At 47.0% G+C, this 14,679-nt stretch overlaps 1 protein-coding gene across 12 annotated transcripts in view; it reads left to right on the forward strand.

The window, feature by feature from the left end:
* IRAG1 (inositol 1,4,5-triphosphate receptor associated 1) overlaps positions 1-14,679 on the forward strand; it is a 122,321-nt gene that overhangs the window by 63,245 nt on the left and 44,397 nt on the right. For 6 of the 12 annotated variants that reach the window (XM_002822033.6, XM_063728150.1, XM_009246623.4 and 3 more), the window contains 6 exons: positions 115-288; positions 1,004-1,081; positions 1,822-1,874; positions 2,087-2,131; positions 3,262-3,879; positions 6,009-6,087. In XM_002822033.6, the coding sequence (XP_002822079.3) occupies positions 115-288; positions 1,004-1,081; positions 1,822-1,874; positions 2,087-2,131; positions 3,262-3,879; positions 6,009-6,087 (1,047 nt within the window). Of the gene's footprint in view, positions 1-114; positions 289-1,003; positions 1,082-1,821; positions 1,875-2,083; positions 2,132-3,261; positions 3,880-6,008; positions 6,088-14,679 lie in introns of those variants that run through there. The other 6 variants (XM_009246622.4, XM_009246625.4, XM_009246636.4 and 3 more) reach the window with 2 other exon arrangements.

The following is a 14,679-nucleotide window of genomic DNA, read 5'->3' on the forward strand; positions in this document are numbered from 1 at the left end:
GGCTGGCTGGCTCAGCTGTGGGCAGAGTGCCTGGGATGGGGTGTGGTATGGCATGACCTCAGCCTGGGGCCACAGATGCAGTGGCTCTCAACCCAGCTCACCCTCCTTCTGCAGACCCCACGGGGCACATCATTGACCTGGTGAACGACCAGCTGCCAGACATCAGCATCTCAGAGGAGGACAAGAAGAAAAACCTGGCGCTGCTGGAAGAAGCCAAGTTGGTGAGTGAGCGATTCCTGACCCGCCGTGGGAGGAAGTCCAGGAGCAGCCCCGGAGACTCCCCATCAGGTAGGGTGGGCCGGGATGTACGGTTGGCTGCCCTGAGCCCCTCTAGGGTCGGGAGGGAAGGGCCTGGCACCAGCTGCAGTGGGCGCCTCACCTCTGAGGAGGTCGCCTTGGACTCACCTGCTCTCCTCAGCAGAGGTCAGGATTCTGTCCTTGGCTCCCTTCCCTCGATCTCTAACTGTGGGTGCTGGGAAGGATCCTAGGCCCTCTGGGGAAGGGGAGATGGTCTTCGGGGAATTTCTGGGTTAGAGGGAAGATTTTCCTGGGCCCAGAAATCTTGCTGCTTCATCTATGCTAGAGTCACTTTTCTTCCTGAGCAAAAAGTTGGGCAAGTGTGTAAGTGTACTTAGGAGGACAAGGGGAGCTTTTGAAGTCAGGGCCACCCTGGGAAGTCTAGAAGGAGCAGCCTCTGGAGCAGTACCTGCCAACCAACGCCAGGCCTCAGTTTCTGGACAGTGCCTTGAGGTCAGGCCAGGCAGGCTGAGGAGTGTGACTCTATCCCGGAACCCCCAAATGGCCTGAGGGCACCCATCTCTTGAGCAGCAGCAGGGAGGGGTTGGGCTGTAACAGGAGCGTCATATGGCAGTCCAACATCAGCCCCTGAGCCCAGCAAGGCAGACCCAGTTCCCAGGGCCCGGGAATACCTAAAAGGATGCCTTTGTCAGGTTGAAGTCCTCAACCTTCACGAATGCCAGCCAATTTGTGTTTGTCTTCACAGCTGTTTCCCCGAACCTCAGCCCCAGCGCTTCTCCTACATCCTCTCGAAGCAACTCGCTTACAGTCCCCACCCCACCAGGTGAGGCCCAGCTGCCCGGGGACTTCCTGCCCTGCCTCTCGCTCTGGGTGGCAGCTCAGCCTGGACAGATCAGCATGCCTCCCAGCCTGTAGGCTTCCCCTTCAAGAACTCTGTTTGGCCCCTTCACACCCACAGCAAGACCCCTCTCCAGGGGGCATTTGCTGGGCCACCCAGAGGAGGCAGATAGACTTTTCTGTTAGCGTCTTGGGCTCGTGTCGGGAGGTAGGTGTACCCCAGGGTCAGGAAGGCTGGGTGGGAAAGGGGACTAGGACAGCCTCTCTTGCTCAGGGAAGCTCAGAGAAGCCCTCAAGAGCTTATACGGAAAGGCCTCTTTGGGGTCTGACTTCTTCCCTTTCATTAGGCTGTACCCAGAGCCACACCCTCCGGCCAACAGGGAAAGGAGGAGGGTGCCAGGAAGGGCAGCCGGCCCTCATCAGTGCGGCAGGGCACGCTCAGCCTGGGGCCAGGCAGCCTGGGCCCAGGCAGCCTGGGCCCAAATCTCAGTGCTGACATTTCCTGGCCACGAGACTTTGATTTCTCTGTGCCTCAGTTTCCTCCTGTGGTCTTTGTGAACATTCTGTGAGGGCCCACCTGAGAACCTGGCACACAGGAGGTAGTCAGCAAATCTTCCAGGCTTGTGATTGCAAACGGAGGATAGTCTGGGGAGGGAGATGTGGCTGAAAGCACGGCTGAGGGCCTGGGCTGCTGGGCCTCACTCACTAGTGTCTGGACCCTTCCAGGTTTGGATGTGTGCAGTGGCCCGCCATCCCCTCTGCCTGGAGCGCCACCACAGGTGACAGGACCCCCCACCTGCTGTGCTGTTTCTATGCCAATGGGTCTCTCCCCTTACCCCAAACACCAGGAGGCCCTTCATGACCCACCGGAGATGAGGGTGCTGGGTGGAGGGCATGAACACCACTGCTAGGGGGCCTCCTTGGGGATATTTCAAGAGGAAACACGGTCTCTTCCCATTGCTGACTGACTTGTGTTCACCTTCTCCAGCAGAAGGGGGATGAGGCCGACGTCTCTTCACCTCACCCTGGCGAGCCTGTGAGTTTGAGCTTTGTTCCCTTTGGATGATTTGAGTGTGGGGGAAACAGTCTCCTAGAAGCCTAGGCTGGCTCCTGGGCAGCCTTCAAGTGTGTGTGCATGCACACGTATAGGTGGAGGGTCAGGGCCGGGGAAACAGCAGATTCCCCTGCCCTATAGTGACTAGAAGTCTAAGGTGGAGGGGTGGGGAGGCAGGATTCAGGGGGGTGAACTCCGTGGAGGCAATACTTACAGCGCTGACCCCCAGTCAGGCTGCTGGTTGGAGACAAGGGGGACCTCCAGGCCAGGAGCCTGTGGCTCCTGTCAGCTCCAGTGAAAAGGGCAGGAAAGCGCCAGCCCCTGCCTGGGATTCTGTCTGGGGAAGCTGAGAAAACCTCATCTTTGTTGATGAGCAACAGAAGCGCCCCACCCTGCTCACAGCGAGGGGCCCACGTGCTCAGTGTTTCAAGGGCAGCAGTAGAATTTAGTGTCACCTGGAACTGGGTCTGGGATACAGTCCTCTGGAAGAGTCTCAGCACACACGAGGCAGCCACATAGACCCCCAGACCCACGTGCTGCTCACGGCCCAGGTTTCCCCTGGGGAATGAACAAAGTAAACTAACACTGCAGAATCTTAGAGCTTCTGAGCAGGAAGACATCACCTTTGCGAGAATCACCCCATCCAATGATCCCTAACCCCTTTGGATCATGGAACTCTGAGAAATTGTTGAAAGCTGTGGATGTTTTTCCTAGAAAAACACCCCTCCACACACAGACATACACATACATAATTTCAGAGGGTTCACAAACCTGGGTCCCTAAGAGTTAAGGGCCTTGCTAAGCAGCACCAAGGCTAGATCTGGGGCAACTGAGTTAGGGCCAAAGCTGCCTTCTATTCGAGTTTCCTCAGCTCCTATCCCTTGGGAAATTTTTGGCTGGTTTTGAATTGCAGGTTCCATTTTCCTGTCTGTTTCACAAACCTCGGGCAGAAGCCCTCTCCTTCCACATTGTCCACTCATACCCCATACACACTTATACAAATGGGCCCCTTGGCAAGGTGTGTGGGGGCGGAGACCCCACAGCAGAAGTGGCCCCACCTGTTTCCCCTCAACCTGCCCCGCAGGGTTCCAGCTCTACCTTGTCTTTTTCAGAACGTCCCCAAAGGGCTAGCTGACAGGAAGCAGAATGACCAGAGGAAAGTGTCTCAGGGCAGGCTGGCTCCTCATCCTCCTCCAGTTGAGAAGTCCAAAGAGATTGCAATAGAACAAAAGGAAAACTTCGATCCCCTCCAGTACCCCGAGACCACACCCAAAGGCCTAGCTCCTGTTACAAACAGCAGTGGGAAAATGGCCCTGAACAGCCCTCAGCCTGGCCCCGTGGAGAGCGAGCTGGGGAAGCAGCTCTTGAAAACGGGCTGGGAGGGCAGCCCTCTGCGGAGAAGTCCAACCCAGGATGCGGCAGGAGTGGCTTCCCCAGCCTCCCAGGGAAGAAGCCCAGCTGGAGAGCCGATGGGGCCCAAGGCTGGCTCCAAAGCTGAGCTTCCACCCACTGTGTCCCGGCCCCCGCTGCTGCGAGGGCTCTCCTGGGACAGTGGCCCTGAAGAACCTGGCCCCCGGCTGCAGAAAGTGCTTGCCAAGCTGCCACTGGCGGAGGAAGAAAAGTGTTTTGCAGGCAAAGCCGGCGGCAAGCTGGCCAAGGCCCCTGGACTCAAAGACTTTCAAATACAAGTGCAGCCCGTGCGGATGCAGAAATTGACCAAGCTCCGAGAGGTGGGTTCCTGGGGGCCAGTTGGGCAGAGTGTGTACTCCAGGTACTCCCTGGGCTGAAGACCTCAGGGCTGAGTCTGGGCCCCTGGCCACGGCAGCTCTGGCCTGGACTTGGGCCTTGTGAGGGCGTAAATTTTCCCACTCTGAGAAGTCAGGCCTATTTATGTGGCATCTCTTTCCTAAATACCAGTTTTAGGTGCTTTTTTATGCCAGTTACCAGGCAGAGCTCAGTCTAGAATCTAGTTGCCACACAAAGCCACATCTCAGGGGAAGGCAGACGTGTGGAGGGACATGTGGGCCCCTCAGTCGTGGGCTGCTTTCCTCCTCCAACCAGAGTCAGTGGCTCATAAACAGGAATCCCTTGATGGAGTGCCCAGTCATGCCTAGGATTAGCTAGCAAGGGTGAAAGAGTGATTTCCTTTGTGATGCCCCCAAGCCTTCCTTCTTGATGCTGGTTAACAAAAGCTTTAAGTCCATCTGCAAGTGTGATGGCTGCTCCGCCCATGGTGAGTTTCTTCCAGTGCCCATGGTGTCCCCTCAGCTTCTGTTGGCCATCAAACCAGGCACAGCAGTCTCCCGTGGGGTTGCCACCCTATGCAAGGTATGATTGGGGGCATCCAGAGATACAGACCAGATAACAGGACAAAGCAATCCTGACCAGTCCTGTCTCCTCCAGAAGGCCCACTTGGAATACAAACCAAGGCACTTGGATTCCACAGAGTGAGGCCCAGCACCCTCAGAGCAGGAGGCTTCTCCTGGCTCCTCTACAGAGGGAAATGTGGAGCAGGGAAGAAAAGAAGGTGCCCGATAGCACTCAAGCACAAGTGAGGGGATTTCTGTGCTGGCAGGGACACATTCCAATGCTGGCCACGATCCTATTCAGAAACCTTCATGATGCTCTGAACTTGGAGGCTCAGGGGAGCTGGGGCGTGGCTGCTGATGTTAACATTTTACACACAAAACTCTTCCTAGTCAGAAAGACCCAACTAACTAGTGGATCAAACAGCACAGGGCCCAGAGGAGTTGCCACGGTCCCAGATCTCTAGCGGAAGTTGGAGCCAAGGGGCCGATAGCCAGGGATTTGCCTCCATGGGCCTCTGGTTATCAGAGCCTCCTCACTCCCTACACTCCTGCAGGTTTCACCCACCCAGAGAAGTTACAGGGAACCTGGAGGCCCCCTGTCACTAACCACTACCCTGGCACCTGAGTGCCCAGCCCCTACCCAACTCCAATGTGCTGAAGCTGATGGGCTGTGGGCCTCTGGCTTGCTAAGCAAATGGGTAAAGTGTGCTTGACCATGACTTCCACTTGGATCATGAGCACCCTCTGCTGGCCCCTTCCTTTCCTCCTTTCTCGGGGGACAAACCATTCCCAAGTGCCCTCTGCCACACAGCAGACTGAAGATCCATAAGTCACAGGGGCCAGGAGCTCTGCCAGGTGCCTCCACTCAGGGCCTTGGTCTGGTGCTGATTGGCTTAGAGCAGGTGTGAGCCCACTTGGGCCACATCCCATCTCTCCCCAGGCTCTGCCAGCTGAGGCCCCAAGCCAGCAATTCTCAGGCCTCACTTTTCTGGAGAGTTTAAAAACTCAAGAGGTACCATAAAAGGCCTTTGATGACCCGAGTGTGTAGGGCAATCGCAGCTCCTGGAAGTGAGCAGTCACTGCCCAGAATGACAGGGCAGGAAGATCCAGCCAGCCATGAGATCGCCAAAGCTGTTTCCGGGAGCAGTGCCATACACACCCAGGGGACCCTCCTGTCCCAGAGCCCTTAGTTCTGCCCCTGTGTGTCCTTTGCAAACCTAGCCACAGTGAGGCCAAGCAGTTTATTTACCCTGAAGCCCACAGACTTGTTTAAAAAGACCATGCCAAGGGTAGTCCCTGACCCATGGAAAGTGGTACTGACAGTGGCGTTTCGGGCACCTTCATGGACTGGGAGAGGAACTATTTCCTGGTGCTTCTCAGGCCTCACCATGCCATGCCTGCCCACCCACATCTCAGGCTGCCCCGCTTTCCCACCTAAGATAGTGGTCGCCCACCTAAGATAGTGGTCGCAGAACTATAGACAGAGCAAAGAGAACAGCCCAGCCCAGTGTCATCATCTGAAATTGTTGTCTCTTTCTTTCACCACAAAGGAGCACATCCTGATGAGAAATCAGAACTTAGTGGGGCTCAAGCTTCCAGACCTTAGTGAAGCGGCTGAGCAGGAAAAAGGTAGGTGGGGTTGGGGCAGATGCTGTCTCAGTGAGTGCTGATTTGTCTGTGCCAGATCAAGGAAGGTGAATGTGTAAACACAAGACTTCCTGTGTCTTCCTCAGGAAACATTTGCAGGTGAATGAATAGAATCCGATTGTGTCTTCTGCCCCCTCAGCACCTCCAAACCTGCCTCCTTCCAACCAGCCCCCAGGCCTCACTGTCAGCCCTCCCTAAGCCCTGCTGGCATCTAGTGGGCCTGGAAGGGTGCCTCAGGCCTGAACTTTTGACACTTCCTTTTCCTCGTATACCCAGGAAGCTGCCCAAATAGAAGAGTTCCTCTTTTTAAGGCATCACGGCCATCTCTTGCTTTCTAATCTGCTGTCACCACAAAGTCCATACCCCAGCACTGCCCTGCTGGGTAGCTGCAGGCCCCTTCCTCCAAGCCTCTGGTTCCCTGCCCACCTTCTGCCAGAACCATGGCAGGGAAAATGGTTCTGAAAATGAGGCTTTAGCCCCCGCCCTGCCTCCCTCTCTGCACTCACCTCTGCCGAGGTTCTCAGTAGGGTTCTGACCCCTCTAGATCTAGCTGGGCAGGTCCAGCCCTGCTCCCAGTGCCCCCAACACCCTTCCTCGGCCCCATTCTCCAGCATGAGTATGTCGAGCCCCACCGCGAGTTGGAACTGTAAGCCCTGCTACCACTCAGGTGACCCGGGCAAGTTATTCAACCTCCCTGGGCATGTAAAACCAGGCTAAGAACAGTACTTGCCTTCTTAGGTGATTATGGAGATTAAAGCAGCTAATATCTATAAAATACCTAAAACAATACCTGGTACATGACAGGTGTTATCTAGGTGTCAGCTATTATCATCCCTAGAGAAGAAGCCCCCAAGGGCAGGAATGTGTGTGTGTGTCCACTGCTTACAACAATGCCTGGCACTACTAGGGCCTGCATAGGTATTTGTTGAATGAACGAATGAAATTTTATGAGATGTGGCAGGGGGCTAGGTGAACCTGTAATCCCAGCACTTTGGGAGGGAGGTGGCTTGCTTGAGCTGAGGACTTTGAGACCAGTCTGGGCAGCATGATGAAGCCCCATCTCTACAAAAAATACAAAAATTACCCGGGCATGGTGACACACACCTGTAGTCCCAGCTACCCGGGAGGCTGAGGTGGGAGGATCGCTTGAGCCTGGGAGGTCAAGGCTGCAGTGAACTGTGATCGTGACACTGTACTCCAGGGTCTCGCTCTGCAGTACGGAGTGAGATCCTGTCTCAAAAGAAACATTTTTAAAAAGATGTGGCAGGAGCATTGAGATAGGTACATGAAAATAATCTGTAACTGTAACCATAGTGCCATGAGGTGGGCAAAGAGGCATGGGCGAGTGGAGAGGAATGAGTGTTTCCAACAGGCCAGGCTCCTGGCTCTTCCCTCTTCCCAGAGCCTCTTCTCTGTGGCCACTCACCCTCTCGCCTCTGTGCCTCTGTCCCTGCGGCATCTCCCTCCTGCTGGGCTGTCTCCCTCCTCTCTGAATCATATGGTACCTGTTCCTTAAAGCAGTGGGTTACTCCCACCAGCTCTGCAATCTTCTCCTTTCTTGACTTTCTTTTATATTTTACTCTATATAGTACTCCCTTTTTCAGAGGGGGTGGGGGACTATTTTTTATTGTAAATATATATAACATTCAACTTGCCATTTTAGCCATTTTTAAGTATACAGTTCAGTGGCAGTAAGTACATTCATATCATGCAACCATCACCACTATCCATTTCTAGAACTTTTTCATCATCGCAAACTGAAACACCACACTCATTAAAACAATAACTCCTTATTCCCTCCCTCCCCAGCCCCTGGTGATCACCTTCTACTTTCTGTCTCTATGTATTTGACTCTTCTAGATCCCTCCTAGAAATGGACTCATACAGCATCTGTCCTTTTGTGTCGAGCTCATTTCAATTAGTAAAACATCTGCAAGGTTCATCCATATCACCTAGTCCTTTTAATTCAATCTTAATTAATACATTTCCCATAGCATTTTCCACAGTATAAACCATTTTGTACCTCTGATTTTATGTAATCTTCCCAGTCAGCTAAGAGGGGCAGGGATTCTTGCTCTTATAGTTGAGGAAACTGAGGCCCAAGGATCTCCTGACTCCAAATCTCATGGTTTGGCCATCTCATGAACAGTTTTAAAACTTTTTTTAAGCTGCACAACATTTCAGACAAGCTGATCTGTTAGGAGGCCAGTGTGTTGGGGAGATGCAAGTGGGACTGCTCTGGTTGAAGGGGATAGAAGGGCTTGGATTCTGCATCTTCTGAGACTGTGGGCCCAAGGTACCTCCAGGGACCCAGGCTTCACAGAGCACCATATGAAAATCCTTGCCCCGCTTCAAGCTGCTGGGGGCCAGTCTCAGCATAAGAGCCCTATGGATTCTTGTGTGAATGTGTCCAGGATGTCACTAACAATGGTGGAAGCCCCTGGTCTGAACTGTAGTAACTTACACCTACCTATTTATTCAGCATTAATAAGAAGGTTCCCAGAAGTAAAATTTCAAACAATATTTTTTCCCAAGGGCAAAATATTTTAAATAACCATCTTTAGAGGGATCTTTTGAAAATGCAGTATATACTTCTCTACTTATAATTTTAAATTTACTAAAGCATTTTAAAACACTGGAAAAAACACTTTAAAATTTCACCCACAACCCCATCAATTCTGAAAAACTAACAATTTTTCTTCTTTGCAATATTTGCCCATATTTATAATGTTTTCAGTTGATTTGATGAATAGATACGGCTTCTTTTTTTTACTTGTTATTTTATACTCAGCAACTTCTCAGTTATGATTTAATGGGTGCATAATTCCTTTTGTATTGACATATCTATTGTTCTTTGAACTAGGATTAACAATTCTAATATAAACAATTATGGACTGTTAGTTGTTTTTCTTTCTTCCTTTAAATTATTCCCTTGAGATAAATGTTCAGACTTGAGAATCACAAGGTTAAAGAATAGAAACATTTGCATTTCCCAAATTACTTACAATGAATAACGCTACTGACGAAGACTGCATGGACATCTTTCTCTTACGCATTACCCGCACTGGTGTTTGCTTCTGCTCCTTATTATTCAGAATATAGTAAGAATAATCAATAATTATCATTGTTTTAAGTTTATTATTATTAGTGTGAAATTTCATTATTATTTCAATTAATTTGCTAGGAAGCTCAAACTTAAAATGTTAAAATAGTCACTTTGTTTTCTTATTGGGTGAATTAACTTCTTACTTCTTTGCCCGTGTATCCATTTGGGTCTGGGGTTTTTCATTGATTTGTTTGTTTTTTGTTGGTAATATATGTAAACTTGATACATTATAGATATTAGCCCTTAATTGGCTTTCTTTCTTTTGGGGGGGCTGTATTTTAATATATTTTCATTCAATCATTTTTTTTGCTTTTTAATAAGTTTTGTGTTATTTTAGAGTAATTGTAAAGATTTTACATAATCATGTTTGCCTATCTTTCCCTTTGAGAAGTCTTCTATTATTTCAATCATTATAAATACTACTTCTCCCCAGTTGTAATAATAGATCTATTTTTTACTAGTTTATATTTATTTTGCTAATACCTCTGAAATTTATTTTAATATATATGTATTTTAAGATTTAAGGTCTTGTTACCGCAATAATATTTTAATAGTGTTTTTATTTCTCTTGTGGCTTAGTCATGTGTTACATTCTTTTTATATATACACCAAAAACTAGTTCTGGGCTCCTGATTTTGTTTTATTGGGATCAATACCACACCATTTTAATTACTGCTGCCTTATAATATATTTTAGTGTGCAATGGGGTTAGTTTTTCCTCATTGCTCTTCTTTTTCAGGATATTCATTGATATTCTAGATACAGCAATTCAGTGCAAAATAACAGAGCAACCGGACAACAAGTCAGGGGATTTGAGCTCATGTCCCAGTCCAATTAACAGAGTCCTTAAATGTGTTCCTCAACCTCTGTGGGCCTCCATTCCCATTTGAAATGTATACCATTTTGTATAACATTCTAATTGTGATTGCTATAAACCTACACACTGAATTCAGAAGAACTGTCCAAGTTTTGTTTGCCTTATAGTCTATAGACCTTTAAAGTACTTACTTTGCAGACGCTTATTCTCATTCAGGCACATGGTTTGTTCCTCTATTAATTTACATATTTCCTTCTTTCTCCCCTAAAAGACTTAAGGTTCTTTGTATACATCTTCCATATCTCTTACTGGGGCACAATCTATGTAGCTTGTATTTTTGCTTAAGACTCTTTTTGTATTAGGTTTTCTAGCTAATAATTTGTGGCATAGGTGAATGGTGCTTGGTGTCATACATGTTTCTTGCATAAAAAATATTGTTACCAAATGGTAGAGTGATTACTATAGTGATTAATCAGTGTGATTATTATTACTAGAGTGATTACTATGTGCCAGATACTGTGCTAAGTACTTGATGATACCTAATGCTCACAACAGTCTTGGGAGGTGGCCTTATTACACTCATTTTACAAATAAGGAAATCGAGGCTTGGGGGAAGTTAAGGTCACGTGGTTGTTAATTGCTGAAGCCAGAACTGGAACCCAGATGTGTCTAACTTAAAAGGCTCTTGACCATTTTGTAGAACACCTTTCTTTCTCAAATTCACAATCAAACCATCTGTGATTTTTATTTTACCCAATTTGTCATTTGTCTTAGTTGTATGCTTGTGTGTGTGTGTATTTCTCAGTGTGTATCTGTATATGTTTTATTACTTTGGCAACATTCTCTAATTCAATAATGGTGATAAGGAGAACATGTGCCTGGTTTCTCTTTTTAACTGAGTTGTTTTTTATATTTTTCTCTCAAGCATCATGTTGTGTCTTGTTACTAAATAGAGGCACAATTTCAATTTTTATTTTATAGTTATAAACTAAAATATATAGGTAATATAAAATATTAAAATACAGAATTTATACTTTTTACTTAAGGAAATATTTTTCAAGTTTCAAGATATATGTTGACTTTTATTAAGTGTGCTATGGATATCTACTGAAAAAATCATGTATTTTTAATAAATATTTCCCATATATAAAAATTATTTTCCATAGAAATAAACCCTTGTGGTGTGACAGTGAAACTCATTTGGTCATGGTTTATTTCTTTTATATGTACTACCAAATTCTATATATCAGTATCTCTTTTAAAGTACTTTGCAACTTTCCTGCATTAGTTAAGATAACATCCAAGTTGCTGTAACATAGAGGCCCAAATACAATAACGTATAGGAGAGAGAAGATTGTTTCACTCTCAAGTAACAACTCCAAGGTGAATTTATCAGGTTAGCAGCAGGCTGTACTCCATATGATCATTTGGGGACCCTCACTCCTTCCCTGTTGTCATTTTGCCATGCCCTGAGGTGTTAGACTTGATACAAGGTCGAAGCTGGATTATGGGCAAATCTGGGTTCTTATGTGAGGGAAGGAGAGGGAATGGAAGCCCAAGCTTCTTTTCTTAGCACAGGAGTTGCACATACCCCTTCAGCTCCCACTGCATGGGTGATAAGATGGTAATGTGTCCATACCTAGCAGCAAGGGAAGCTGGGGAATGTGGTTGCTGGTGGGACAGCTGGCCATATGCCCAAATTAAACTCCATTCGCATGGAAGGCAGAGAAGACATGTTGGGGGATGACTAGGTGCTTCTGTCACATTCTCTTTTCTACAAAACAACATACTTTAGACAGTTTCTCATTTAAAGCATATGCAACTTTAAACATTTTTAACTGTTTTATAGTATTATGTAAGAAACACTGTATTATTTGACCTATCTCATTAATATTTATGTTATTTCCACTTTTTTCTCTATTAAAAGCACTGTTATAATGAATACTATCTTACATAGATCTTTATAGAAATCTGTTTTCTCCATGGGCTACTATTCTAGACTTGCAATTGATCAGTTAAAAGTATTTACTTTTAAATGTGTATGTGCACACTGCCAGATTAGCTTACAAAAATTATACCAATTTAGACATCCACTACCTACAGCAAAACTTTATTATCCAATATTAATAGGGCATAAGATGGATCTTAGAAGTAAAATTATCAGGCAAATGAATTTGACTCCTATAAGCACCAAATTTTAAAAATAAAATTAACCATGGTCAGTGTCCAACAATATACACTCCCTCTCATTTTCTCTCAGTTCTAGGGTCTGGATGCTTAAGAGCTCAAACTTCATCACTTACCAGCTGCATAGCCTTGGTCAAGGTTCTAATTCTCTCCACGCTTCAGTTTGTTCATCTTTTAAAGGAGGTTAATAACAGTACCTACTTCATTAAGCTGCTGTAATGTTTGCATGTGATATTGGTCTTCATTCCAGCAGGAACCTGGCATACATTTTAATTTCTGTCATTTAGGTTGTAGAACTCTATCTTGCCAACCAAATGGGATATTCTTGTACACTGTGCTCCACAGTGCTAGAGATGTGGTGGGCAACCCTCCATGTTTAATGAATACTTGCAGACTTGTGACTTTCCTTTCTTATATTCTGAAAGCCCCATCAAAGAGCCCCATCCCCTCCCATACGCCGGATAAAAGGCTTTGGGAGCATTTTATGAGAGCTGGCTCAGATTGTATTTATAGGCACTAAATACAACCCTGCATATGAACTCATGGGGAAGACTCCAGTCTCTTATGATGGTTGTTGGCTGTTCCTTTGAGAAATGGGAAAAGATACTTATCAGAACATTCTGGAGTCTGAAGAATTTTGGCTCTCCTTCAGTTTGTGAGGACTGGGAGGCTCATTTCTGTGCTGCATCTAGTCTTTCCAACAACCCAATCAGTTCCCTTCTCAGGAACTATATTGTATGCTGTTTTGATCTTTGATCATTTGCAGGTTATTTCAAGCCAAATATGTGAGACTGACTGTGGGCCAGTTCTTAGGCTGTGTGCTGGGGATGCATTAAGTGAAAAGGGTTCAGGCCCCACCATCAGGGAGAAGGCCTTGTCCTAGCTACCATTATCAGTCTCCTTGGCTATCTCAACGGCCTGCAACCTGGTCCCCTCTCCCTGCACTCCCAACCCCCAGCCCAGCTCACACCATGGCCAACACAGCAGCCGCAGGGATCTCTAGAAGGCAAATCTGTTTCAGCATCTTCAGAGGCTTCATTCTGCTCTTAGGAAGAGCACTTGAATCCTCAGTAGAACCTACGAGGCCCTGGATAGTTAACCCCACCCACTTCTCCAGCATATTCTAGGGCCACACTCACTCTCACTCACAATATTTTGGCCTGCCTTCGGCAGCTCATTCCTTCCTGTTCTTACGCATGGTGCATTCTGTCTTCTGCATGGAATGTTCTTCCTCTCTCCCTCTTTGCCTAATGAACTCTCAACTCAATCTTTAGATATCTGCTCATGTCACTTTTCTTGGGAAGGGTTTGCTGGTACCTTCAGATCCCTTCTCCTTTGTAAAATCTCTCAGTGTGAAATTGTTTGGATGTTTCTCTGATTAATTTCTGTCCCCCTGAATAATGAGCCCCAGAGGATGTGGCATGTCAGTTTTGCTTAGCATTGTATCCTAAGCTCCCAGCTCATTGCCAGGGACATAGTAAACACTCAATAAACATTAAATAAATGTATGAACGAATAAGCTCACCTTCACTGTCTAGGAGAGGAAACATAAGAATAGACAAAGTCACTACGATAAATTATGATAAAACTTTAACAGGCCATAAAGTACCTGGGAACAAAGAGGAAGAAGCAGCTAGCTCAGTGGGGTTGAGTCAGGGAAGGTTTTCAGGAGGAGCCACCTTGAGCTGGGGAAGAGAAAGTCATCCCAAGCAGGGGGATAGCAGAAGCAAAAGCATGTAGGCATCTTCTAGTGCTTGGCATACTTCAGGAACAGAAGGAATGTCATGTGAACTAAGTGTGAGCTACATGTCCCAGAGAGATGGGCATGTAGGTGGGAACAGTGGGCTGAGACCGGGGAAAGTGAAGGCTTTGAAGGCCAATTAGTGAGTTTGAATTTCATTTAGGACACTTTGGAAAGAGAAGCCTGCAGGTAAGGAAGCATCAAGATCAAATCTATATTTTAGAATAATTCTTCTGGACAGATTGTGAGAGCTGGCCTGAAACAGGAGAGGCTAGAGACAGGGAGACACCAGGTAAAAGGATAGGGAAATAGCCTGGTGAGAGGTGATGAGGTGGTATTGAATGTGGACAGGACAGTTTGACAGCTATTGGAGATCAGCTTGTCAGGACTTGATGAGGAGATGGAGTTGAGAGGCAGACCAGGAATACCACCAGGTACCTGTCTGCATGGCTGTGAGGGTGATGAATTGTGAGACAGGAGGAGGAGTTTGCTTGAGAAGGAAGACAGTGAATTTGAGTTTGGACATGTCAAATGCCCATGGAAAGCAGCTTGAATGCAACAGACAAACCTGGTTTTGCATTCTGGCTCTACTGCTGATAAGCTGGACCCTAGTAAATCACTTTAACTCAGCTGAGCTTCAGTTTCTCCAGAAAATGCATTTCATAATACATTCTTTGTGCTTTTAGAAACCAATTTCTCTTCTTTGGAGGAAGCAATTACCAA

This window comes from Pongo abelii, chromosome 9 (genome assembly GCF_028885655.2).
Source record: "Pongo abelii isolate AG06213 chromosome 9, NHGRI_mPonAbe1-v2.0_pri, whole genome shotgun sequence".
NCBI classification, from domain to species: domain Eukaryota; kingdom Metazoa; phylum Chordata; class Mammalia; order Primates; family Hominidae; genus Pongo; species Pongo abelii.